Genomic DNA, 26,944 nt, shown 5'->3' with positions numbered 1-26,944 from the left:
TGAAGACAGTTTGTTCCCTGAGAAAATACCTAAACAATGTCTAAAATATATAAAGACTTGTTCCCAAGGCCACCTTTCCATAACACTATTGACAGACAGATTTTTGTCACCAATAGGGACAAGCCATCCCCAGCAAGTCAGAATTCTTAACTTGGCTCATCTTCATCATTCCAGTTCAGGCCAGGGCTTTAATTAGAGGGTTTCTCTTGCTGTGTACCGCTGAAGTAGAAGTAAACCTGTCTGCCTTTCTTTTGCTTATAGACCTGCTTCTGTGATATGTCTTTACATCAGAAAGTTTACTATTGGTGTAGAAACCACATAACAGGGATGTATTATGACAATATGTAACACTTTCATAACAAAGTTGGGCATTTAGTTGGTCTGTTGTTGATGAGAAGTGGCTGACTTTCCATTTCCTTGAGCTTCTGTCCACTTTGAGGTGTCAGTAATGCCGGTGCAGAGAGGTGATGAGCAGCTCCTTTTTGCTGATGAAAGTTGTTAATATAGCTGGCAATCAGTAGAGTGATCTCAAGAATCTATAACAGGAACATACAAATCTCTTTGAAAAATACAGTGATGTGTTTTGACTGCTGAAAAAATAGCTAACTTTCTTGCTAGTGACAATCACCATCAGCTGGAAAAGTACTTCATCAATCATCCAAGCTAATGACGGGGAGCTTTCTTCTATCACAGCTTGCCAATAATGTAACGCTATTCTCATCATGCTGAAGACTTTGTCTTCTTCAGTCTTAAATGATTCAAACAGATGGCTTACTCAACTGGGAGGTTTTGAAGTCCAATAGATGACGCCCTTACAAAAAACTTTCATGATGTGTTCCCTCAGTTTTCCTAGAAGGTACCTAGAACTCAAGGACTCAAGATACAGAGTAGACTAAAGGAACGAAGACTTCTGGGAAGTCTTTATTTTTCCTTCACAGTCCACCAACCTTGCTTCTAAGGGCACAGTCTGAGAGAAGCTTTAAATAATGCTTTACTCTGCCTTTTTGTATGAAGAGTCATGATTTTATCCAATTTTATATGTGAAATTCATATTTGGAACCGTCTGTGAAATAAAATAACAGCAAAAGATAGGGTTGTTGTTGTTGTTGTTGTTGTTGTAATACAGTCAGTCTTACCAGTGACTGAGAGAATCTGGACTGAAAAACTTTGAAAAGTTCCTTCACTGAAGTCAGAAATACTCTAGGATTTTAAAGAAGTGACAGGTCTTTCAGATGTTGTGTTCTGCAATTCCACTCCAGAATGGAAATACAGCTCCTTAAATATGATCTGTGCTGCTCCATCAGCCAGTTTACTTTTTAGGTCCTGCATGTACTTACTGCCCTTAGTAGCCTTCCATGTCCTTACATGAAAAGTTTGGAATGCTATCTAAAGGGACATGAAAGCACAGTATTGTCGCTGTTACTTCTTATATTACTAATTATTTCTCCCTCTAAAAGATATCTGCCAAAAGTCAGTGTGAGAACACTAGGAATAAAGAAGATGCTTCATCTTTTACATCGGTTAAGGATTACCCACTTCAGAAATAGTAGAAAAGTGGCAGATGGTGGAAAACTATACCAGGTAATATACCAACCTTGGGTTTTGTCATGGTGAAAAGCAGTTTTTCAGTTGTTTTGTCCTTTGTCTGAGCATCATTAACAACCAACATAAAATCATCTTGATAGCCTCCAAAAGTCATCAGGCTCTTATATGTGTATGTAGCTGTTAATCGCTTAAAAAAGAAACCCGAAAGCTATAAGCAGGTCAATGCAAGAAAAGCACATCAGGACAAGTTATTGTCTTACAAACATCATTATATGTGGATTTTTCAAAATGTTGTCGTTTCCCTCTTCTGAATCCAAATTCTATTCCAAATTAACTAGATTAAAGATATTATAAGCAGCTTTCAACTTGAGTCTAATTCAATTTATGTAACTCTTGACTAACTTAGAGAAGTTCTCCATAGGGATTCCATTCGAAAATGAAATAGTGTCTCAGTAAGTTAAATGGTAGGGTATTTGGCATCTAATGTTATTAACTCCAGGATTTCTTATTGTGCAGTGATGTAGTTTACAGAAACACGAATTAATGTAACTTCTGTTTTGTTTTTCTTTTTTCCCCCTCATCTCTGATGGCACATGGGTGCACTTCAAAGCTCCTCCTCTTTGCCCAGTGGGGCTCTTACTGTTCAGTGTTCAGCACCACACGAGTGGCCTTCAAATCTACAGTTAGCATGTGGTTTATTGTTAAAACCCCTATTAATATGCCTCAGATACTCAAAAATTAATCATAAGACAACACCTGTGAAATAACTGTTTCAGTTATGAAAAACAGTTTCTGATACCCTTGATACTTATTGCAGAAAGTCAGGATGCTGCCTGGAAACCGAGCATTTCTTTAATGGAGGGCAGGGACTGCCTACATTGTAAACAGGCAGTGTTCTGCAGGAATCCTGTACGTAGCACTGTGGGTAGACAAACTGGTGTTTATAGGGCTTTCTTCAGTCTCATGCAACGTTCATTCTCGTACTACTCATACTTCTACAGCTACTGCATAGTTTTGCTTTCTTTGCTGTCTCATCTTCCGTTCTACTATTTTTTTTTTTTAACTGCAAAGAAACATAATGGAAAGGCCCATATCAATACAATTAGGAATCTGAGATTTTAATTTTCTGATATTTAATATTAGTACTTGCTAATAGCGACATGCTGTTCAATTTCTTTGCAGGACATAAATCAAAGCAGGGATTTTCTCAGGTGCTGCCTTTTTAATGCTGATTACCAGGAGTTATTTTCTGTGAAAACTTTTATCACAAATCAAAGAAAAATCAGAGCCTAAAATGACATAATTAAATAAGACTGGGTTATATCACCTACTATTAAACAAAAATAATACAATGAAAATAAGAATCTTTTTAAGTAACAGCACTTAACAGTAACAACAGAGTGAATGCATTATGAATTATAATGGAAAATGAAGTCTTCAGGAAAAGAAAATTAATGTTATTCTAAGAACTGTAACTGTAGATGTCCTGACATCTGAACGATTAAAATATTAACATTTCATTAAAAGATATAAAAACTCTGTCTGATAAACAAAAATAAATTCTGTGCAAAGAAATCATTACTTATTTCTATTATTAGTACGACTTTAATGATAACATTAAAGCCTTTTTGAAAGGAATGAATTTCTGCTTTAAGACAAAGACTAGATAACAGCATGGAAGACTGATGCCATCTTTTGTGTACTGTTCTGCTGAATCTCCCTCCCTGCTCAGTATTTAAAAAAAAAAAAAAAAAAGGTCCCTTACCATAGTGCTGTAATCAAGGATGCTTATGCCATCTTCATGTACAGCAAACCATATGAAGGACTTCTCAAGTGAGGATGTTGCTAGAGGCTATAAAAAGAAATGTTCTTCATTACTACTTCAAAATGATACTATGTAAATCACTGTCAAGGATCAGCTAACACAGAGCTCCCTTCACTGGGAGGTAACAGCAAAGGCATGCAGTAGGCCAGTGGAAGAGCTAAGAACTGAGCCTAATACTTGTGAAGCTTCCCTCAGTGCTTCATCCAATAAAAGGTACAGTCTCATCAGCAAATTTTACTTTTAAGTTTGACATTTTGTTCACTAGCACATACCTGTGTGTGCAAAGAATGGAGTGCTGGTAAATAATTTAAACACGTGTGTGTGTATATATATATATATATATATGGATTGCCTAATAAGACATAAGAGAGAAGTAACCCTTGTACTTAGCACAGTTGTTCTTTGAACAAGGAGAATTCACATGTGAGTGGTTTAAGAGAGAGGCCAGCACAGAAGGGAGTGCTCTAAATGGCCTTAATGACGTTCAGATTTCTGCCACATTCTGCTTTCATAACCAGTTAATGGTGGCTTTTCCATACTCCAATAGTTATCAGGCAAAAAAGGTGTGAAACAAAGTCTTTTTCCATCTAAGATATGAAAAAAGATACAACCTTGATTAATAACCTAGAACAAGCAGTGAGTTTATTGGGAAGGTATTACGTTTTACTTAGTGCTGTGATTATTTAATTTCACCACAACAAATGAATGAGTGGGGAAGAGATTAAATCAGCACATGCATCACACTCATTTCCAACACAAGAGGTTCTAAAAAGCTCTGCAAATCGCACCAAAGTAACACCACTCAAATTCCATGAAGTTTCTTACTTTTGCTGCAAACAACTTAGCACCAAAGAACGACCATTTTCTGGCTATGGTGAGATAAATGCGCACGCAGTCTGCGGCGCTGTGCCCCCGGAGCGCCATCCATCTTGTAGACAATCGCTGACAAAGCTGTCTGTTGAAATGAAATATGTAGTTCAGCTATTGAAAGGATTTTAAATACTTACCCTTACAAATTTAATGAGAAAAAAAAAAAATCCATGTGTTAAAATGGTAATTTAAGTTAATGCACCAACTATTGCTTATACAGTATTAAATCGGAAACATTGTATAATGTTTTTATACATGTGAGAATGACAAAGTTTCTTCTCGTTTCTGCAGCATTGTGATTAAATATTGACGTAGCAGTGGAAGCGTAAGGGGGAAAAAAAGTGTAGAACAGATTTTAATATGTCTTTACAGGTAATCAATCTGCCTTTATCAGTACTCGACAGCAATGCCAGTTGTCATTCCAAAAATCCATCCAGCTTAGACCTATCTTTACCTGTGGCTAGTGTAGATGTGGAAGATGATGCAGCTTAACATTACTTTTTTTTTTTTTCTTTTCAATGTGTCTGAGTTCAGCTGCCAGACAGGGTGCTTCTGATGCATGATGCATTCACACTGGCTCTGTTCTCTTGTGGCTCCAAGGTGAGCTGATTCTATAAAATGATCCTATAGAAAACTCATCCTCCAAAAGCACCCTGGCACACCTTTCCAATACACTGACTTTCAGGAATGACTCACCCTGCAGCCACAAGATTATTAGATCCAGCCCACTAAAAGAGAAGGAGAATGCATAGTAGAGGGGAGATCTTTCACTTGCAGCTCACTCTTACTGGAAGTCTATGAAGTCTAACTGCACCCTTAACAAAAGAACACAAGAAAAGGGACAGGCATAGAGTGACTCTTTCCCTTCTATAGACTTCCACTTTCTGTCTATTTGTAGTTTAGGAACTACTTGAACAGCTGAACAGACTTAGCCTCCACAAGTCAGTCTGATCTAATGCTTCTTACACTTTGTTCTTTGAAATTAATCATGTACCTTTCTATTTTTTTAACTGTAAACTTTTGAATGTCCCTGTTAAATTCTTGGCATGTAATAATGTTACTTTGTATGTATAATAGCTTTAAACTCTCTCAACTCTGTAGTAAAGAATGAAGAAAACATTTCTGCAATGTGTACCGGTCTTCAAAATTGCAAGGCTTTGATTTTGGGTAGTAAATTTTCTGCTGTTATTTACTTTAATAGGTGTTGAGTGAAATAACTTGCAAATTATTCATTTAAAATTAGGTGATACACTGCTAGTAAGTTGGCTATGTTTCCATACTGCAATCTGACTGGCTGCAAGAGATTGCACATTGGAATAGCAAACACTCTGATATACCCCTCATGTCATTGACTTTCAGTAGTTCTTTAGCTCACACTCAGGCTTAAATTAGAGTTGCCGAATAAGAGAAATAAACATTTCAAAATCTCTGGGTTTTGTAACACTGTGTAGGAATCTGTCTGTTCTAAAGCTTTTATGTGAATGCAGACTTAATGGTGGTACTCCGTGTGATTTGTAATGCGCCAAGGAAATGGGTTCTTGAATTCAGTAAGAATGTGAGTTTCAAATGCAGGTCTAAGAAAACAGGGCATAACAGGAAGTGAGACCTTATGGCAATTAAAAAGCTCCTCATTTTGGTGCTGAACTTTCAGTGAATCTGAATAGCAAAACACATCTCACCTTAACTGTTCCTCTGAACAACCAAGCCTGTATCTCTTAGGGTAGAATCTCTCCAAAACTTGTTTTAATGTTTGATTGGATTTGGACTGGGATGTGACCTGCCCTGCTGGCGTTGAGAAAGGCCTTTCAAAATCTCCAATCTCTACCTAAGGAAAAGATCATGAAGGAAAAAAAAATTGTTCTTGCAGAGTAACTTTCCAGCTGGGTATTTATGATCAGCTAGCTTCTCCCATCTGTCCAAGTAAAAAATGAAAATGTTTGTCAGTAATCACCTGGTGCTTTATTTGCTGATACAGAATCCAAGCAAGTCATTTTATTTTTGATTATCTGATATTTACCATGCAAAAAAGATAAATATCAAATACAAAACATACAAATGTAGAGTATAATACCATCTGGTTTCTCTCTGAGATTGCTACATTTTCAGCTACACAAACCAGTTTAGATTTGAGTAACACCATTGAATAACTTTCTCAGTAATCTTTTAATCTTTTTTTAAAGTGGAACAGATTGTAGCAAAACCACATCTAACAAAAGAAGTGTAGGCTTTCACTAACAGTTGTTACCCTGTTATGTTAACTTGCAGAAATTGTTTAAAGACTAGCAAATGAACAAATGCTATGTTACTGTATGATATTCAATCAAAGCGGGCCTTACTGTATAGGAGGTAAAGGAATTTTTATCCTTACTGGTGCCAACAGCAGTGCGTGCAGTAGAGCATTGCCACTTTAGTACAGAAGTTAACATCACACCAAGCTTGCAGCCCAGCCTGTTTCTTGCACTATCATGTGTGAAAGGTGAAGCTCACTTGACTGTCAAGCAACTCTGAACCATTCCTTAATTTAAGGCTTCCATCTACAGAAATGAATGAATGCACAAGGATTACCTGAGCTAGAAGAGCAGACAGTTCCATTGCTAGTTCTTTGTTTACGGGGAAGAGCCCATTGACTATTTGATCATTTGTCTGATAGACTAGCAGCAGCTTCTCCCTGTCTGTCTCTCCGTGGACTTGAACTGAAAAATAAAGCCTGCAGAAAAGACAAAGTTATTAAATAAATTAGATTGGGAACAGTCTTAGCCCTGAGGATTAGTAGTATATGCTCTGAATGTGAAATGCTTATGTCAGTGTCAAAACACATAAATAGAAAACATTTAAACCAGTGGGCAAATACTTAATTTCAGTCTTCAGAATTCAATTTTGCCTGTATCTTTTTAGCAGCTGTGATCACCTTTGATGAGGTTTAAAACAAAACAAAACACAACCCTATGTATATATTTAAAATTGCTGTAGTTACGCCCATTTACTATTTTTGTTGCAAGCTTTGAGTCAGCCACTATTTTTCAGGTGAAGAAACCACAAAAATTAGAAATATATATAATAGTTCCTGAGACAAGGCAGGGATGTTATAATTGCTACACAAACCTGCTTTTGTAAGTTAGGCGGACGGTCCTTGTGCCTTCACATTTCCCAGGATGTTGCTCTTTAGAGGCTTGCTCCCATTTTGAAATAATGTCACAGATCTAGAAGGGAGTCAATAAGAAAGTGACTTTTGTATGTATTCACCTTTCAAAGTACCTGTGAATAAAAACTGTCTACATATTTTAGTATCATTTACCTATTTCATATCAGAAACACGTGTACATTAAGTTTTTAAACTGACAGGTAACTTTATGAGCTATTCTTAGTTGGAACATTTCATAATTAGGGATTTTTGTTTGTTTGCTTATCTGGCAACACCCACAAAGCAAACCTTTGGAAACAAACCACACCACACGTGTATGGAAAGACCAGTTAGCTGATTTAGCGGAAGCCAATGAGTGTTTAACTGTACAAAGTGAGTTGTTAATTAATTAATCAAGTGCCTTTGATGTCTGCCTTGCCTTTCTGCTGCATGAAGCTTTTCAGGTGCTTTCTATTAACTGTTTCTTGTAATGTTTATATGAAGTTTGATATGACATGCAAGCAGAGTGGTGCCTGACAGCTGGTGGATGTGGCCAGATGGGGAGGAGGCAGAATAGAGGACCAATGAGTCCTGCTGGACTTCATGGTACCATTCCTTCATAGATGAACCTTTTGGGGAGCAGTGATGTGATCAGCTTGTAAAATCATTTTTATCAAGGAAAAAGTACTTTTTAAAGTACATTTTGCTTTGTATTTGGTAATTATTCTGGCTGGGAAGTAGAGCTGATCAGCTGACTACTTGTTTGTCATTAGGTCCTGGCCTATACCTTTCCTTGTATCTTGAAATGCAGCTTGTGAACATTGAACAGAGGGTACAAAAAACTACTGAATAGAAGCACAAAAAAATCCATTATTAATTAGCTGCTAAAAGGCTTGAAAAGTACGTAATAACACATAATAATAATAATACCTTTTCTAATACATAGATGATAGTGCATTTTGCCAACCTTGACTACAAAGATTTTATTACTAGTAATAGAAGGAACTAAGATCCAGTATGATGATAAGCCAAACATTGGAAATTTCCAAGACTGAAAGCTAATTATTCTGTACTTAAATAGGGAACCCGTTCTTTTTTCTATTTTCTTCTTCTTTTTAATAACAACTTCTGAGGATCCCTATCCCAGTGTCGGTGACTTTTTGGACCTCAAACGTTCATCTTTTGGGGATCTATCAGGAATGGTAACTGGCATCTCTAAGTACACGTTGGGTATCAATTGATTTTTAGTTTTAAAGGAAAGTAATTAGTTACAACTTATTTTCTCTTTTGTAATCCAGCTTTTACTTCCATGATTAATATCAGTCTCTCAGAGAGTGCTTTTAAATACAGTTCACTGAATGAATTTCAATAATTCAAAATGTAGTTTTTCATCTTTCATTTTACATCACTGGAGGGAAAAAAAAAAGAGCTTTCAGCCTGAAAAATATTCTCCTTCACTGTCTGAAGCAAGCTCTGTAAAATGATTTTGCTGTTAAATATGAGCTCATTAAAGACTTTGTTTACCTTGATGTTTCCTTGTAGACAGTGCTCTATATCTTTGCCAGAGGGATCATCAGAGAAGAGTGCAAATCCTGACTGAGCTGGCTTCCTCATTCCTGTATCCTGGTTCAGGGTGTTCAGAAATTCGTCCACTGTGGTAGAGGCATCAAACCCAACAACCTAGAAAGGCAACCCAAATCTATTTTACTACCAAACATTAAAAAAGCAAAGATTCTGAAAGATGGGAATACCTCTAGAACATGAGACCCATTCCATTCCCTTTGAATAACTTAGTGTCATTGAAAAGTACAAATTGGTCATTAACTGAGCCCATTGATATGATTCATTTATTTCCAGTTTTCGTAGCCCTTTAGGGTAGGTATTTTTGAGCAATGTATAAATAAATAACAAGCAATTATTCCTTTTTTTTTTCCTCCAAACTTCAGTCTGGAAACTTTTTAGAGTGGTTTAAATACACGTTGATTTTTCTCTTTTACTGGCCATGCAGCAAGAAACTTTTAGAAGGGAAAAAGAAAAACTGTTTGTTTTGCTGTTGCCTGAAATAGACATTATTCAGTATAGTTTTGACTTAATATAAAAAGTCACCATTTTGTAATCTTCTGAGTTGTTTAAAAAAAAAAAAAGAGACTTGCATCAGCATGCATGGAAGCCCAGGGAAAGCTTTCTTACAGGCTTTGACTGATGAATTCCCGAAAGGATTAAGAATGAAACTGTGTTTTCTGTAACAAATAGGGTTATCCTTCATGACTGCTGATGGGAGTTACAGCTGCATTTTTGTGCTTTCTGTGAGGTATTTAACTTTTAAGGTATCTGGTGAGAGGAATTTAATACCCTTCTCTTAAGTTGAATTCATTCATCCAGTTGTGAGGTCAAATAAGCAATGGAACTTTAAGATGTCTCATTTTTAAGTGTTTTTAATATTTTAATTTCTTTTAAGGATTCAGTCTTGAACAGTTACTCTTCATTGATCAAACCTGACTCAAATACCTTGTGCCTTGTACCCTGTGTTAGTACTGGCTCAGGATGAAACTTGAAATGTATTTACCTTAACACTTAAAGCTCTATTTCTGATATGCTTCGCATGTAAGCCAATAGCACAGGGTTGGGAGAGCCTAGATTTTCTGGTTTCCTAGATTTACCTGGTAAATGCCATTCATGAAATGAACTGGAATACTAAAGGGGAGTGAATGGTGGTAAGGGTTTCTTAGAAGAGTTGAAAGGATTTCCATTCTGGAAGGCCTGGCTTCTCGGTCTCCGTTCTGCTGCGTACGTTCTACACATCGCTGGCAATATATTGCGTATTTCCCAAATTCAGTTCTGTGGCAGAAAAAGAAATGAGGAAATTCTTGGGAACTGGCTGAAAGGACAATAAACTGAGTAGATCTCTCTAGAGATGTGAGATGGGAGGAGCATTCAGGTTTTGCAGTAGGATTTCCAGCATTTTTCCCCAGGGAATTTCAAGGAGAGTGAAAGAGATGAACAGAATTGTGTAAAAGATGAACGTGGCTCAGAGCATTTTGTGTAACTGCCACAGATTTGAGCTTTTGTGCTTTAGCAACCTGCAGTCAGGATTCCATTGCAAAATATTTTTCAAAACAAAGGAGCTTTTCCAGTTGATGCATAGAAAGAACACTTGCTACCTGTTAGTACTGGAACAGAATTCTACTCAAATTTATTATAAAATGAATGTCAGAAGATAAAACATATGTATATATCAAATGACAGATTGGAAATAAGGTACTTAAAGAAGACTAGTAGACCAGCAGGCTAATAATACTCAGGCATACCTGGAATCTGCATTCTTCTTTAAATGAAGCTTAAGAAGCCAAAGGAATGGGTGCTGGGGCAGAAATAGTCCAACGCAGAGAGCCAAGAGCTGCAAGCCCTGGACAAAAGGAAGACATTCACTGTTTTAAACATCTTACAAAGTAAAACTTCCTGTTTGGCTCTTGGCCAACAGTGTAGCTTACTGTGCCAAGGCAAATATCACACAACTGTAAATAGGAAGGAAAAAAAAAACAAAACAAAACAGAGAAAAAGCTGAGTAAATTAGCTGAATGTCGCCTCATTGGAAGTCCAAAACGCTCTGTTTGCTTTTATTTGTGTACAACATGTTACTTTTAAGGCTGGAAATGTGAAGGCAAATCAGTTTGTACAAAAAGCAAACCGCAGGAAAAATGAGTTCTAAGGCTACAATGCCAAGCACTGAGTTAATAATTTAAGACCTTAAAAAATATGTGAGGCTACAAATGTTCTACCAAACAGGTTAACCCTAAATATCATACCATATAATTATGATGGCAATAATTTATTTATCTGTATTGGAGGGATGGCCTCACCAGTGCTTGGAAATATCAAAGATTTATTTATGTAAAATTTATATTAAAAAATGCATTATTGAATTTCATCAGCCAGCATCAGCTAACATGAACATGCTATGTGTTCTGTAAAACCTTTGTGGATGTCTTAGTGATGCACACATACTGTCCATATTCCAAATATGGGCCTTTTCTAGAAAATAGGTGTGCCTGCTAGTCATGTGCTGCTTTCTATGATCAGTCAGGAGAAAAACATGTTTATTACAAAAGCCTTGAAGTGATTATTTCCTTTTTCATCTTCAGATTCATTTCCTAGTTCTGTAGGTATGACTGTCATGCGCCCTATCCTGGGTCTGCAAGTTCTACATGCGTTCTAATTATTGCTTTTCCTTTCAATTTCAGTTAGTTGATACATGTTTAGATATTGGTGAATAACTGGCAGGGGACTAAGGTGGGGAATTTTAAATATATATTCATAATCTAGCATGCAGAATGCATTGAGGACAGCATGAGAAAGTAGGAGGTGACATCTGTCAGAAAAACTGAACACAACTGAGATTCCTCAGCATATTATTATGCTATGCAGACATCTGGCTTCACGCACCAAAATTCCTGAGGCAGCACCAATGAAAGGAAACATGCAGTAAAAGAGAATTAGGTTCCACGTGTTGTCTTAATGCTTGATGATAGCCAACACTGTATGCTGAACCATTAAAAATAGGGCAGAGATATACCCTGTCATCAGGTGCAAGTACTTTCATGGAGCATAACGTGAGCTTTGTTGAAGATACAGCAGTAATACGATAGTTCAGGATTTTATATGATTTTATGCAGATGCTACAGAAGTGCGGAGCCCCTTTACCATTCCAAACATACTGTGTAATTTCTTCACTGCTGTTGAAATACCTGTATTGGTCCTGCCTGGTTTTGTGGATGTCGACGTCTGGTCTGTTTAATGAGCTGGCAACAGATCTCATTTTGAAGTTCAGGATGTGTGAGGCAGATCTGCAAAGCACTTTGGGCCAAAGATACGTGGTAGTCAATGGCAGGAGAGTCAACTGCAGCATTTATAAATAACTGGCAGGTCTAGAAATGAAACAGTTAAGCAAGTGAGTTTACATACAGAAGGCTCCAACCAATCCTGCTGACATTCTGCGTAACAAAAATGTGCTATAATTGAAGTCACAGATAGCCAGTAAAAGAGGTGAAAAAGGGGACCGGAATGGATGAAAAGCTATAGTTTTTCTAGAGGATAAAAGCAACACTTAAAAAAATGGAGTGTATGCTGGTAGGTGTTGCAACAGCTGTGGCGACAGGGAAGTTTAAGGACGTGTTGCATGAACACAGCTTACCCCTGTGCAGGACTTTAAAATGCAGGGTGGGCTGCGCGCAGTGTAAAACAGTTGTGCAAAGACTGAGAACAACACGGGGAGATGAATTTCCACAAATTAGAGAACCAGGACTCAGAGCCATTTGTTTTACTTCTTAGCTTTCACTGCTATTTTTGCTGTGGGTTCATATAAACTTCTCACCACCTCTTCTGTCTTAGGAAAGTCAGGCGTTAATCGTTTATAAGAAAACTTATGTTATCACTTACTCCATTTAGTCTATATTACAGTTCTTGTGGTCATAACTACATTCACTTAGTTGAACAGTTCCTTGAGGAAGAATTTTCAAAGTATACAAGCAAAATGCAAGGAATGAATGGAAGAATAATCTGTTTCTAGTCTATCTGCAAATACGTGGATGCACAGGACTTACTTTATCAGCAGTAGAAAAACATAATTTTCTGTTTCTAAATCAGTTCCTCGCTTGACTTTTAAGCTGATTTTTAGAAAAGCTTTTAATGAAGGCTGTACATATCACCTCTTATTTGATGTAGGTCTGAAATATGTTTCAGAAAGTGATTGCCAAATAGATATCAATTTCTTTTTATTAGGGAAGTACATTCCCTTTAAATTTTCACACTGCAAGACTGCAGAAAATAGAATGGGTGTACTCTTATGTTCTTCAGGCACTTCTGACAAGCTGGAAAGCTTGCTTACAAATGGCTGTGACTTAACATGTGGTACTTGTCTTGAATTCCTTTCTGGATCCTAACATTACATCAAAATTCTTAAGAAAGTTCATGCTGCAAGGAATTTGGTCTTTAGACTGTAAGCTCTGTGGAGAAAGTTCATTTATCCAAGCACCGCGTCTTCCAATCTATGATTTATTTGACATTATACAGAACAGCAATAATTCATTTTGTTTCTGGAATATACTTCACTTGCAGCTGGGCCATAAGTTAATTTTTAGAGGTGATTTACCCAAGTAAGGGCAGGAGAGAGGACAAAGAAGGTTAACGGAATTGCAGCACACTCTTTCTCGTAGTTCCCAGACACAAATCTGGTCTTTCACAGGGAAACATCCAATATCTTATGGGCATATGAAAAATTTCAGGAAACAAACCGAAGCAACCTTGTAAATAAAAACGTGTTTTTACCTTAAATAATTTAATGGCTTCAGTTTGTAAGGCTTCTGATGGCAAAGTTGTAAGAGGGCAAGTAATTCCTTCTTTGCTGTGGCAAAGGGTAGGATGTCTCCAAATCTGAGAAGCTAAACAGATAAATTATGTTTTCTGCAATTAATTCAGTATGGAAACTTCAGTTTTTTAGTCATCTCCCTCTCCCTGCATACACTCGCTTTGTTCTTTTCTACACAGAGGGGCCAAAGAGTCTCAGCGAGGTGAACCTCTTAAGATATTAAATCAGTTTCATTGCTTCACCTTAAGCTGGTAATAGGACCTGGCTTCTAAATTTTAGTAGCTGTATCTCAAATAGCAGTAAGGAGTGTGTGGATTTGCTGGCTTCTGCTGCAAACTGTGAGACTATACAGAATCATGAAAGTTCTCAAGAGCAGAGATTTAGTGTGAAAATAATTGTTTGAGTAGGAGTTTATGAGACGAATCCTAAATCTGGTGGCATAGAATGTGAATCTGTCTGTGACTTCTGCTTGAACAGCCAGAATTTGAAAGCCAACTCGCAGATCCAACAAGCACAAGGAAATATTATGCACTGCTTTTAAAATCTGAAGCAGAGTGGTGACGTTCTGCTTCTGCCGATGAATGTTAGCACTGTTTTCCCTTTGGAGTTGCTACTTTATCCACAGCAGCTCAGGATGTGGCAGATAGCCACGCATTTAGGAATTAGCGTAACAGCAGTGTGAACTGCCCCCAGAGATGCTAAGAAGATGCTGGAACTTTGCTCCTAGCACAGGCATATTGAAGGCTATTCCCCATGGAACAGACTTCTGTGTTCAGAAATGAAACAGTTGCCCTAGCTAGATGGAGTAGGCCGAAAGTGTGAATTCTGAAACTTCCATAAATAAGACTGCATATTACATATATTTAAAGAAAACTCTGTAATGAGGTCTATGCTCTTCTTTTAGAAAGCATGATTTTCGTGTAGCACAAGAGATCAGCATTTTGAAATGCAGTTTCAAAATTCCTAGTAGTGTTCAAAACCCCAACTGTATCAAAGTGGGAGTTGAGCACCTGTTAAATTTTCTATATTATTATCATCTGTTCTGCAAATACTGTACTAAATTTTGACCTGAAGTAGAAATTCCATTCCCAACAGTTTCAGTCATTTATAGAAAAAAGGCCTTGGTAGTTATATATATTTTTTTCTTGCATAGGCATAGTTCTGTTACTGATTTTATTAATGGCATTTTAGATAACAGATTCCCATAACAGAAGCCCCACAGCTTCTCTTCAAAATGTTCTACAGGGCAGGTCAGTGTCAGTGGTCCTGTTTCACAGACCGGGTGGTTCTGCTGGCATAGGAAAGAAAGGTAGCACAAAAGTAAGCTGAGGAAAAAAGTTAACTGACCTGCTTTGTGTAGACCAAAGAAATCGGGCACTATAAATAAGTGTTCATTCAAAGTTCCTAGAAGTATGTCTAAAACTATTATTTGTATAGTTTTCATTAAAAAAGTAAAACACACACACAAAAAAAAAAAAAAACACAAAAAAAAAAAAACCAACAAAACATTCTTAGTATAATAATTTCTAAATGCTTTAGTATTTTTTCATTGTTAAGTATTACAAGATGAGTGTGTGAAACAAAGATAAACTTACTGGTATCACCTTCCACATTTAATAATTTGCAGATAAGTTGTTCAAACTCAGACCCGACATTTACACTGGTACTTCCAGCTGCAACTGTCAGATGATAAAGCCATGTGTCCTAAGGTAGAAAAACATGCAGCAACTCACTCATTTGTTCCACCAGATTTTTAAGAGCGTTAAAAGAAAATGCACATGAAGTTTCACAGGAATTAAGTCAGAAATTGAATCCACTTTGAAGCTTTGTTGGAAGGAGCTTTTTCATGAAGATTTTGCTCTCAGCTTTGAATGTTGCCATACTCTCCTTTTGAAGTCCCAAGGAGTTGGCCTTCCTTTAACAGTTGCACTCGTGGCCACTCTATGTTGCAAGTATGAAGTACAGAGAATTGGACAGAGCTGCGTTCTGAATCCTTTTACCCTCAGAAATCATGCTTGTTCTTTCTTTCCCCATCAGAAAGATAAAAATTTGAAGTGCCTTCTTATCACTGCCAGATCCTTCTAATGCAGGGAGTTAGGTCAAAAAACAGAGATCTATAGGACTACTTAAAAATGATGCAGCAGTAACAGTGTTTTTAATTGTATCTCTCACTTCTCTTACCGCAGTCCAAACAGTGAAAATGGGTAACCCAGTATCCCAGAACTTCTCAGGAAGATTTACTAAAGTCTGTTCACTGTTTAGTGCAATGTGAGCGAAATTCTCCATTTACGGCATATTTGGTATTCTGCACCCATCACTTTATGAAGGCAAGCCTGCGCATTTGGGTTGTCTCAAGCAGCACTTTAGAGACAAACTTGTGTACTGTGGATCCGTTTCCCCCTCCTCTTTAGGAATTGTTCATATCACAGCATCACAGTCATAGGCAAGTTACTGAAATGTAATAGAAAAGTCATGTCATTACCTTCTCATGTTTGGATCCTATAAGAAGGTAAGTGGGTCCTTGATCTTTAGGGTGGATAACAACAGTGTAATGTGTTGATAACAAACTACGACCGCTAGCTTCATAATCTTCATCGGAGTCACAGGATCTATCGACTTCTTCAACCTTACCCTCAAAAAGCTTGATTTGACCAAGAGGAAACTAAAAGTCAATATTAGAAGTGGTTAGAAAGCAAATGTTTGCTTCAGTACATATTCCACAAGCAGAAAAAAAACCAACCCAAACATGACTACCATTAGTGTTCATTTATTTCTTTTTCACTTCAGCCAAGTAATGCCAGATAAATAAGCTGGTGCAGACAACAGAAACTGGATGATGTGTGCCAAAGTCTGAAATTGAGAAGTTTTTAAATTCATTTCCAGGTCTGCCTCTGTATCTAGTTAAAGTAATAAATGTCTGTTAGGGCAAGAGAAGGAGGTTTTCAGAGTTTCCAGAACTGCTTCCAAGTAAAAATTCCGTGGGTAAAGCCTAGAACCTTAATTATAGCTTTGTCATTTCAAAGGACAGCAGCATAGCGTTGAAGTACCTGTTCTATTCATACTATAAAATCAAAAGGTAAATATTTTGTGTGACAGACTTTCCTAGTTTGTTTCACTCTTCAGTCTGATAGACCAAAGTTAGTTGTATATATAGTTATATAAAAAGTTGTTCAAAAGGAAATTTTCCTACAAGTAATTATTTCATACTTAGCAGCAGCAGGAAGCCATGACAAACACAAAAGCATCTTCACAAGCAGGTGACAGGACTGGCAGAGGCTGACAGTCCTTACTGATGATTTTACGCAAAGTTTCCTCCCTTTCTCTTGCACCACTGCTCTTTCTCTAGCTGTTCAGACATCGTGATGTTCAGAAGAATCTGGTATTTAATGTTATAGAGAAGGAGCCTTGATTATTGTTTCTGTATTGTTTAGTAACGTTTTGTGATTTGTTGCAAAGAAAGAGACATTTCCCTTTGGTAAAATAATGGCTGGGCATCTTATCTGTGACACGTTCCATGTGAGCCTGGAGTAGTCGTAAATTAAAATGCAAAGCAGATGAGGTTGACTCAGGTTGTTAACAATATGCTTAGAAAATGCACATGTACTCTTGGAGAGTGGCTGGTGAGCTTGATTCAATCTCAAGTGGGTTTCATGAATAGTGATTTGATAGAGTAAGCAGTTAATCTAGTTACTTTGAAGAGAACATCACCTAGTTGTGGATCATTAAACTGCTCTCATTAGCAGTGACTGAAGATGCATGGTGTGATCTTTGTTCTCTTTGGTGCTTTGTATGCATGCAACTTTATGAACGAGGTAGAATCGTGAGATGCCGTTTCACATACAAGTGGTCAAGAATGGTTTATTCACTAGCTTTAACTAAAATGCAGTTGGCTGATTTTTATATTTGAATTTCATTTGGAAAGGAGGCCATTTAAAAGGGCACCATTACCATATTAAATACTGCAGATTGTGTAATTTTTTTTCTGCACGCTCACATTCAGCTACAATAAATATGTTTCTAATTAGCGAATTGCTCAACATTAGAAATGAAGTAGGTCTGGGAAACTTTTCATACATAATATTTTAAAAAACATTCTGCTTACAAAAGCTAAATTCTTGTTCTATTACAAGCTAGTGAATTAGTTTCAATTTTGCTTTTAAAGAGGCAGCAAAACCAAAGTGAGGCACATACTAACATGAAGCCAGCAAACTTTTTAGCCAAGAGTTTGCTAAAGAATCAAAATCCTCAAAAGTACCAATGAGCAAAATCAGCAGAGATTTCTTCATAAAAGAAAAATATTATAAAAAAAAAAATCTCTGTAAGATGAGCTACAGATCAATACTCTAGTCATTTGATTCCCTAACCCTGTATTACCACTTTTACATGGTAATTAAAAAATATTTTCTGATGGATGTTTACTGCTATCTTATTTATACAGAATAAGCTTTAGTAGAAAGGATAAAAAGGGATAGCTCGTTTTATGATACTACTAATTACTGGGTACAGCATGAATATTTGGATAGATCAGAAATAACAAATTCGATTTTCTGTATTTTTTGAATTCTGTTAGGAATTTTGTCAGCCCAGTGGAGCATTGACCTTTTGTCAAGTGCCAGCAGTCTTTCTGATAGATCTAGGTAGTAATGGTACAAATAAAATATTCATAACCTCAGGGAGATTATGGCTATGCCACTATGACTGGGAAGTCTCTTTTGTCCTGACTCAGCAGGTAATTATGACAGCAAATCTTAGGGATTGACAACATTGAGAAGTATGAGTAGAGAACTCAATGTCAAAAAGTCAGATTACGGTTGTGAGGTTAATCTAAAGCTGATTGGATCCCATTTCTTTCTTCTGTAAGCAGTACTTTTAATTGGCTTCAGAAATTAATCTTCCTTTTCTCTACCTCCTCTGTTTCTGTCCATCCTGTCAGTTATTGACCATGAGCTCCTTCTCCTTTCCTGATGGCAATTTGGAAAGAATCCCCCTCACTTCAGACGTGCGTCAGCACAGCTGCAAACTCTGCATTCTGCTAGGCTTTTCTGCCTTTCTTGCAGCGAAGCACAATGATATTGCAAAGAACAACATTTAGAAGTCAACGGAAAGATAAAAGGAATGATTGCAAACATATTTAAGAATTCAGCTTCCAGAAGTAAAGGACAGCCTCAAGGCTAGCGAACAGGGAGACCAGAAATGTCAGCCAGTCAGTGTCCCCCTTTGGCTAAGGATAAGAAAATACAGGATGTATATCAGGTCCCATAGCAGAAGCGGACCAATGGATGTGCCTGTAATACAGTCTGTTAGATGGAAACCTTCCCAGTTGAGAATCTGTAAAGTCTGAATGTCTGGTAATTAAGATAAAGTGGTAATATGCTACATAGGCAAATATTATATTAATGAAACTTTAGTTTACCATTTTAGCTGAGGAGATCTTAGCTGAGGAAACAAGTAAGGGACCTACCTTATCTTCTTGATTACGGAAGTAATATAAAGTTTTTCCAACTAGGGTGCACCAAACTCTTTTGGAGTATCCATGTTTCACCTGAAATTAAAGACCCTTAAGTACAAGCGCAGTCAGAAAAAATATAGTCTGCATTTCACAGTCTCTGGACTTTGCTGATATTGGGAATGAATGACTTAGTTCAAATTACTGTCTACCTTACTAGACAAATAATTAAAAATGCATAGCTCTGTTAAAGGTATAAGATTTAAAGCACTAGATGCTTGGTCCAAAGCCAGGTAAAGCAAGAGTGAGTTTTTCATTTCATCAGACCTATGGGAATGGAAGCTGAGGAATTGAAAGAACCAAAAGAGAAATATTCCTTTTATGTAGTGTTCTTATTATCTTGAAATAACGTTTCTCAATGAATAATACTGAATAATGAGCACTCTATTGAAATAAGTTAGGTCAATTAACTACTGCAACTTAGGCATTTGTCAAAGTTAACTGTTAAACTAGGATACCTCTCGATTGCAAATGGAATACTCAACAACTTTTAGTGAATTAAAAAGATGGAAAAAAAAAACAAACTAAATCTCAAACAGCCAGAAGTAGGTGGGTTGGTAGTCCTGCATTGCTCACTCTGAAAGTATTAGAAAAGCAAAACATGTCTATTTTGCTTGCATTTATTTTATTGTAGTGCCATTTTTATCTAGATATTATTAATAAAATCAAGCACATTTGGAGGAGAAAAGTGTTGTTACCTTTGTAAGTAATCCTTTCATGGTTGGTTTGATTTCAGGCTGTATAAAAAGTGGACTAGCAGCCTGTATTTTAAGAACATTCTGTAGTACTTTGATCCATTCTTCTAAGATGTTTGGAGAATCTGCAGTCAGGTAGTATGTTCGTTTTTCTGTGGTAAGCTATGAAGTAGCAGAAGAGACTTGAGCTTTAAGAATGTTGTGTTTCACCCCATGGTCTGGGGGTTTTAACAAATCCTACCAATGTAGCCTCACAACTTTGGGGCATTATTTCTCCAAAGTGTTTTTCTTTAAAAAAGGGTTCAATGGCCAGGCAGACAAGGCAGAGCCGTGATTTCTGAGACTTCTGAAAGATTTTAGGACAGCAGAATTGAGAAAGCTTGATTCTCTAATTTCAGACAAACAAGTCAACCCTAATGTCTGGTCCCGAGACTGCTCTTTTTTAACGCGTCTCATAGCTAAGAATCTGACCTTCTTAGCAGTACAGACAACACTACACCCAGGCATCTCTACCCTTCCTTTCTATAACTGAAATATTCTTTAGGTTTCAAGTGAAGAACACTAATTAATTCTGAGTCCACATGTGGACTTCCAGTGCAGCAGAGATCGGGATGCTTTGGCAGTGCAGGAAATAAGGCCCCAAAAAAAGAAACAAAAAAGAGAAAAGCAGGCACCTGGATTGTTTGTTTCCCATCACCCCTTTCAATGTGGCTAGATGCATTTAGCTCAATCTGACCTTGAGGCTTTCGAATTACATCACTCTGTATGAAAGGAATGGAAAAAATATATTTAAAATCTATCAATAAATAGCAATAATTAATTATGGAACTCGTTTAAGCAGTAATCTTTATAAATACTTCCTATGTAAACATTGAGGACCTTGTATGCCTCTTAAGGAACTGGGTCCTGAATTGCTCCCTTACAACTGACACACTAGGAGTGCATTTCTTTTCCTTCTAGCAGTCCTAGATTCTCAGTAAAAGGCATCTAATATGAAACAGCAAATCAGTGACACTTATTTGTGTACTTACTGGAGATTTGTAGTATAGTAATTCGCCTCCTTTAAGGACAAACCACCGTCGTTTCCAAGTCTTCACTTTACCACTCATTTTTAACAGATAGCCAGATTTTTCCAAAGGTTCCTGATTATTTAGAAGTTGGATTAAAAAGTAGTTAAGTACACTAATATTTCTATATCCTCCAGAGGAATGGTATAAATACACACATAGACATTTTAATAACTTAAAAGCATGCTAAAAAAAATTAAAAAAAAAAAAGTATTTTATGAGATTTTTATTCCAAGGACAACATTTTTATGAGCATCAATTAAGAACAATGCCATGCATATGGGATAACTAATTAATATCCCTACTTACAGTTATAGTACATGAAGGAGAGTAAGTAATTTGCTCAGAGCTATACAAGGGAATGAAGAACATAATGATTCCTGATTTAACTCTCATTATTTATATTAAACAATGAACAAATTAGTATTATCTAAATACATTTTTTCCCCCCAACTTTTGGGACTGATCTACAGAGCAGATACAATGCAGTATAATTCAGAGCATAATTCAGAGTATAATTCTGTGTGTACACCAGTAGAAGAAGAGTTTTGCTCAGTGACGAAAGTTTAAAATGAATTATTTTCATCACCAGTCAGTCAATCCACTTGTATGCCAAGACACCAGCTACTAACACAGGTCATTAAAAAACTTGTAGGGAAGAACAATATCCTGAAATTGCTTGGTTTCTTTGATTTATCCTTTCATGCTGCTTTACTTAGAATTTCTCTAGTTTGCCTGAAGTCATTTTCCCAGTATGAGGAAGCTATAGAAACAGATTACTGCACAAGGATTTTGACTAATGCCTCCAGCTACTTCAAAGAATAATTTTAAGCAGATTTTACCATCTTGAATGCAATCTGATGCCAGACCTGTTTCCAAGAAACAATTGCTTGGGCTGGGAGGGACCTTAAAGTTCCAACTGCCCTGCCATGGGCAGGACACCACCCTTTAGGTCAGATTATAATAAACATCTGAAGTGCTTTGAATTGTCTTCTGGGGTTGTTTACGTACTTCCATTCGTGATATAGAGAGCTCAGAATAACTGTCCGCCTTGTTTCAGTTATAATGGTTTTACATGTTTAGCATCTCTGATAAATTTTACTATTTGTACTCATAAGGCAGTCTGTGAATCGGCAAGACCGAATACAGGGATTTCATAGCTTTCTTTGAATGCAAATTTACACAGGTAAATTTCTTTACAGATCTTCAATACTTACGTTTTTTCCATTATCACTAGATGAGGAAGAAGTTTTAGGAAGTTTCTGCTCTGGCTCTGAATAGTCTGTGTCTACTGAATATGCATCAGGAGGAATAGCGTAGTCACTGTCTGAGGTCACAGAAGACAGAGACACACCTGAGATAAAAGTGAGATGTTTCTCTGTATTATTTATTATGCAACAAATAAATGGGAACATAATAACCCTGCAGAAAGAATATCTGAATAGGATCTGCGGGCAAACAAAATTATCAGCATAAATCCAAACAAATGCAAGATCTTTAGTTAAATAGACTGACTTTCCCTAATTTTTCCTAGTATCTAGTTTTGCCACGTAAGTACCTGGGCACTAAAAAGCTGAGTTCAAGATCTGCTCTGTGTTAAAGCTGTACATGACTGTCTTTGTTTTGTAATTAGTTTGCGTTTCACATGGAAACTTTCTGAGAATCTGAATTTCACATTTCAGGATTTTTTTTCTTTTTAAGTTTATTAGCTTTCATCCTAGAAAAAAAAAAAAAATGCACCCTGTTATCAATTCTAGTGAATCAGCAATAAGAACTGAAATTACTCCAGAACATGTTCTTTTGTGAAGCTCTATCTTCCAACCAGTGTGCTTCTCTGAAAGGTTAGTCTGCAAGATTGAAATGTAGATGCTTTCTTTCCTTTGTTTCCAAACTTTTTTGCTGATTTTATTTAAAAAGTGCTTTTCTCAATTATTGTTTCGGCATGCCACCTTGGCTTTCAGGTTTGTTGTTCTCATGTAAGATCTCTAATAACAAATATGTAGCAAGATGATTATGCTCTTAGACAAATTTGTGACTGCACAGATTTTATTTTATTTTTTTTGTGAACTCAGTAGAGAAACACACATGTTTTGTGATTCAGAAAGCATTCCATGCTTGAAGCAGTGCAAGGGCTGGTTCTGGAGAAGAAAGCATGAGCAAAGGGAGTAGTTTCATTTTACAGACACAGATGTAAACTATGGGTGAAGTCAGCTATGAACTTAGCTGATTTATCCCTCCTATTGTGCAAACATGTGAGATGAGATTCATCTGCTACTGTATTGGTTTTTGCTCACCAAAATGGAACTGCTAGGATGCAGGAACTATGGGTTCTTTTCATAGTAGTGTAGCAAAACTGTAACTACAAAACTGGAAGCAGGACTAACACAGATAGGCCCTTCTTTTCCGTTGACCTTACATAAAAAATGAGACTTGCAGGAGAAATCTGTTGAAGGAGAAGACTCAGGCTGGGAAGGTTGCATAACCTTACCCTGAGAAAGCTGGACAGGAGAGCTCTGAAGGATGAAGAAGGTTGTTTCACATGCACAGAGCAGCAAGCAGAGCTGGGAAATGAATCAGCCTCAAGGCCACACGTGGCTGACACCAAAACATTTCTAGTGAGCCACCATATGTATTTGCCTGCTCAAGTGTGATGTAAGCAGAACTCTTAATTCCTGGGTTTTTAACATGTATAACAGGCACAACTGAATAATGCTGCTTTCCATTTCTCTAAGGAGTATATAATAGAGGATCTTAATACAGGGTCTCACTAGGATCTTAGAGTGTTACCTCCCTTGCTTCACCCAGTGAAGAAATCCGCAGAGAGATAATACTGATACAGTTACCCAGTGAGGAAGCACTGTATCTTCCCATGTAGCAAAGCATGTTGTTTTCATTACAGAGATGAAAAACACACAACTACCTACCCCTATGAAATTTGCTTTGCGCACAAGGACACTGTTGGATTCAGATTTCAAATTGAAACAGGACCTTAAAACAATCACTAAAGAAAAGGAAAGAAGCCCTTCATTGCATGAGATGACAGAAGCAAATACTCTGCTGGGGGAAGTTCTACACCTGCTTTCTGATTACCTCATACTGTTAGTTTATTTTACAAAAATGAGTATGTATTTTTTGTTGCTAGCAGTTACTATTTTCTAGGTCTTTTGATCTACACAGCATTAAAGGTCATAGGAAGTTGCTGACTTGACAAAATATAGATTGAATGGGGCAGTTGTTTTAAATGTTAAAATCACCTTTCCCTCATTACAAAGCTAGCTAGTAGGTTACTGCCTTAAGCAGCCATCTATGATAACAGCAATAAACAGGAGCTACCCTGAGCTGTCCTTTCTCCTGCTTGAATAGATCTGAGCTTTGATATTTAAGATGAAAGATTTGATTTAAGATGTCCGTGCTGTTGAATGAAGAAAAAAGTTTCTAAAAACATAATGCAAACTGCCCAACTTTCCGAGCTTTCAAGGAGTTCCATTTTCTTATGTTTTTTGCCTACCTCGTTTCATAGCTCGAGGGCTACCTGGTCCACTTCTGCATCGAGAATCAGACTCAGATGTCCTTGAGCTGGACCGAGAACTTTCTTCTTCCTCTGATCCTGATGACTCATCTATAAACGGGCTGTTGCTTATTTGAGTTGCTTTCTGCAGAAATTAACACAGCGTTTTTTGATATCTTGTGTAAAAGCTATCAGTAAATTCTTCGTACTGCTGGCTTTATGGCATTCAATGCTGCTCTTGCTTAGGCTGTGAGTTTTGGCACACAAGTATAAACACAGAACTGAATTCCTTCTGCCCCCTCAACCACTCCCACACTTTAAAACTCATGTAGGCTCAAAGCATGGGTCTTTCCAAATCACAAAAAGCTGCCAAAAAATAAACAATGCTATGATTAGTTACTGCTGGCTATCTTCATATAAACAGCTTTGGCACTGATACAAAGACATTTCTGCACACACACACGCACACCATGTGGCTCTGTTTAATAAACTAGCCTTTGGGAAAAGAAAAATCAGCAAGGAACTTTAGAAAAACTGACCTGGATTGGTAGAATTTTATAAGCAGCAATTTTTTTTTCCAGCCATTTGACAGTTTCATTATTTATGGAGTTCCATAGTCAATAACCATGATCTTAAGAAACATTTGGCATGGTAGCATCAAATGTGAAAAGTTCTTGATAGTGTTTTAATGCCTAATGGTATTTTAAGATGTTCTTTAAACATTTTTTAAACATTACATTTTTAAAGATTACAGTTACCCCTTTCAAAGTGGTGTAGACAGGAGTTGTCATGTTCTTATATATTAGAGATGTATATAATCCAGATATGGAGTATGAAGTTAGTAAAGCAGCACCTAAACAAAAAACATATTAAATAAATGCACTTTCTAAGTTACCCCTCAGTTTACCAAATTCTCATGTTATCTTTTGCACTGTACAGCTCTGCTATAAAAAGTGATCTTATTCTTCATTTGCTGTGGATGTGAAATGTATAGTTATTTAAAATTTATCATGGTCTTAAGGAGTATCAATAAATCATAATCATCGCTATTTAACATTATGTAAATTAAAAGTATGATCCTTTAATCGTGGTACCTGGTATAGAACCTTCAAAATGAGAAGGCAAAGAAAATTGGCATTAAGTAAGTCCAAATTGTGGGCAGTATTGGTGATAGGTGGGTGGTTTGCCTAGATGATCTTAGAGGTCATTTCCAACCTTAATGTTTCTATGATTCAGCACAAAGTCAAGAGGCAAGCTAATATGAGTGGAAGACAGTGTAAAGATAATCAATGATTTTCTAGGTTTTATACAAGAGATAATCCTAATAAAAATATATCGAGTAAACATGGAACATTTGGTCCTTTCTTATAAACAATCATAAGAAGGAAGTTTTTGTTCATGAGGCAATGAGCAATAAAAACACTTACTTTTGTTAAGGGATTCTGTGGTGAAAGCTTCAGACATCCTTAACCCAGATTTGGCTACAGCATAAATTCTGCTTTCCTAACATAAAAGCAGAATGAATTTGATGGTTGACAATTAAAACAATTGCTTTTCTTTTGCTTAGCCTCCCCATAGACTCTTAGTCTTTGTGTTAGTAGAAACGTGATAATATTGCATATGAGGTCATTGATGAAGTGGTGTCATCAGTAGCAGCTCAGAAATGCATCCTTGTTTTGTGTACCACAGTCACTGTACCCATAGTTTGATTTGTTCTTTTTTACACAATGGTTACCGCATGCAAATAACTTATTTAAAAAATATATATACTGGGGGCCAAAGTGCCAATAGCAAAAGCACTTTTTAATGGAAAATTGCATGTTAAGAACAGAGAAATGCCATCATAGAGGGAACATTTCAACAATTTTGTGTTAAAAAATGAAAACATATGCACTAAAATATTTCTATAGAAAAGCTGTTTCTTCAACACATTATTCACCTCTGAATCATTAAAATGAACTATGGAATAAGTGAGTCTAGATGGAGCTTATTTGGGATTTTGAGTCAGAAATATTAATATCCATTTAATTTTCTGATTGATGGTTTTGAAGTTTTTCTTGGAAAAGTGATCAGTGGCTTCCATAATCTATAGTCATTGTCATCTATATTGTCTAGATTGTTAGGAGTAAAATGGTTATAGTAACAGCATTGACAACAGCACTTACAGACTCTGTTGGTATTCAAATAAACAAACACATTCACAAGCATTATCTTGTTCAATGTACCCTAAAATACATTTGTAACTGAGCTGTGACAGGAAAAGTCTTATCTATAAAAACACTGACTGTGTTTTTCAAAGGCTGTGGTTCAAACCAAACTTGCTTCTGGGTTTGTTGTCTTAACTTTGGTTGTGGTAAGGCTCTGTCTTGTCATCCAACAGTGAGCAGGAAAATTACAGTCAACAAAAATCATAGAAGAGAAGCATGAAATGAATTAGCTTCAG

At 36.7% G+C, this 26,944-nt stretch overlaps 1 protein-coding gene across 1 annotated transcript in view; it reads right to left on the bottom strand.

The window, feature by feature from the left end:
• Window positions 1–353: 353 nt before the first annotated feature.
• PLEKHH2 (pleckstrin homology, MyTH4 and FERM domain containing H2) overlaps window positions 354–26,944 on the bottom strand; it is a gene marked incomplete at both ends in the record, with an annotated part of 47,631 nt that continues 21,040 nt past the window's right edge. The window contains 22 exons of the mRNA XM_079532929.1: window positions 354–536; window positions 1,595–1,732; window positions 3,311–3,397; window positions 4,196–4,325; window positions 5,920–6,065; window positions 6,806–6,947; window positions 7,343–7,440; window positions 8,886–9,041; window positions 10,022–10,199; window positions 10,670–10,767; window positions 12,107–12,286; window positions 13,686–13,798; window positions 15,321–15,429; window positions 16,208–16,387; window positions 19,187–19,267; window positions 19,930–20,088; window positions 20,601–20,687; window positions 20,958–21,068; window positions 22,211–22,347; window positions 24,502–24,646; window positions 25,260–25,354; window positions 25,929–26,004. Coding sequence (XP_079389055.1) covers window positions 354–536; window positions 1,595–1,732; window positions 3,311–3,397; window positions 4,196–4,325; window positions 5,920–6,065; window positions 6,806–6,947; window positions 7,343–7,440; window positions 8,886–9,041; window positions 10,022–10,199; window positions 10,670–10,767; window positions 12,107–12,286; window positions 13,686–13,798; window positions 15,321–15,429; window positions 16,208–16,387; window positions 19,187–19,267; window positions 19,930–20,088; window positions 20,601–20,687; window positions 20,958–21,068; window positions 22,211–22,347; window positions 24,502–24,646; window positions 25,260–25,354; window positions 25,929–26,004 — 2,829 coding nt within the window. The remainder of the gene's footprint in view (window positions 537–1,594; window positions 1,733–3,310; window positions 3,398–4,195; window positions 4,326–5,919; window positions 6,066–6,805; window positions 6,948–7,342; window positions 7,441–8,885; window positions 9,042–10,021; window positions 10,200–10,669; window positions 10,768–12,106; window positions 12,287–13,685; window positions 13,799–15,320; window positions 15,430–16,207; window positions 16,388–19,186; window positions 19,268–19,929; window positions 20,089–20,600; window positions 20,688–20,957; window positions 21,069–22,210; window positions 22,348–24,501; window positions 24,647–25,259; window positions 25,355–25,928; window positions 26,005–26,944) is intronic.

This window comes from Tetrao urogallus (assembly GCF_951394365.1).
Source record: "Tetrao urogallus genome assembly, chromosome: 2".
In the NCBI taxonomy this organism is placed as follows: domain Eukaryota; kingdom Metazoa; phylum Chordata; class Aves; order Galliformes; family Phasianidae; genus Tetrao; species Tetrao urogallus.
Note: the sequence above shows the minus strand (reverse complement) of the source record. Positions and strands in the feature narration are given on the sequence as shown.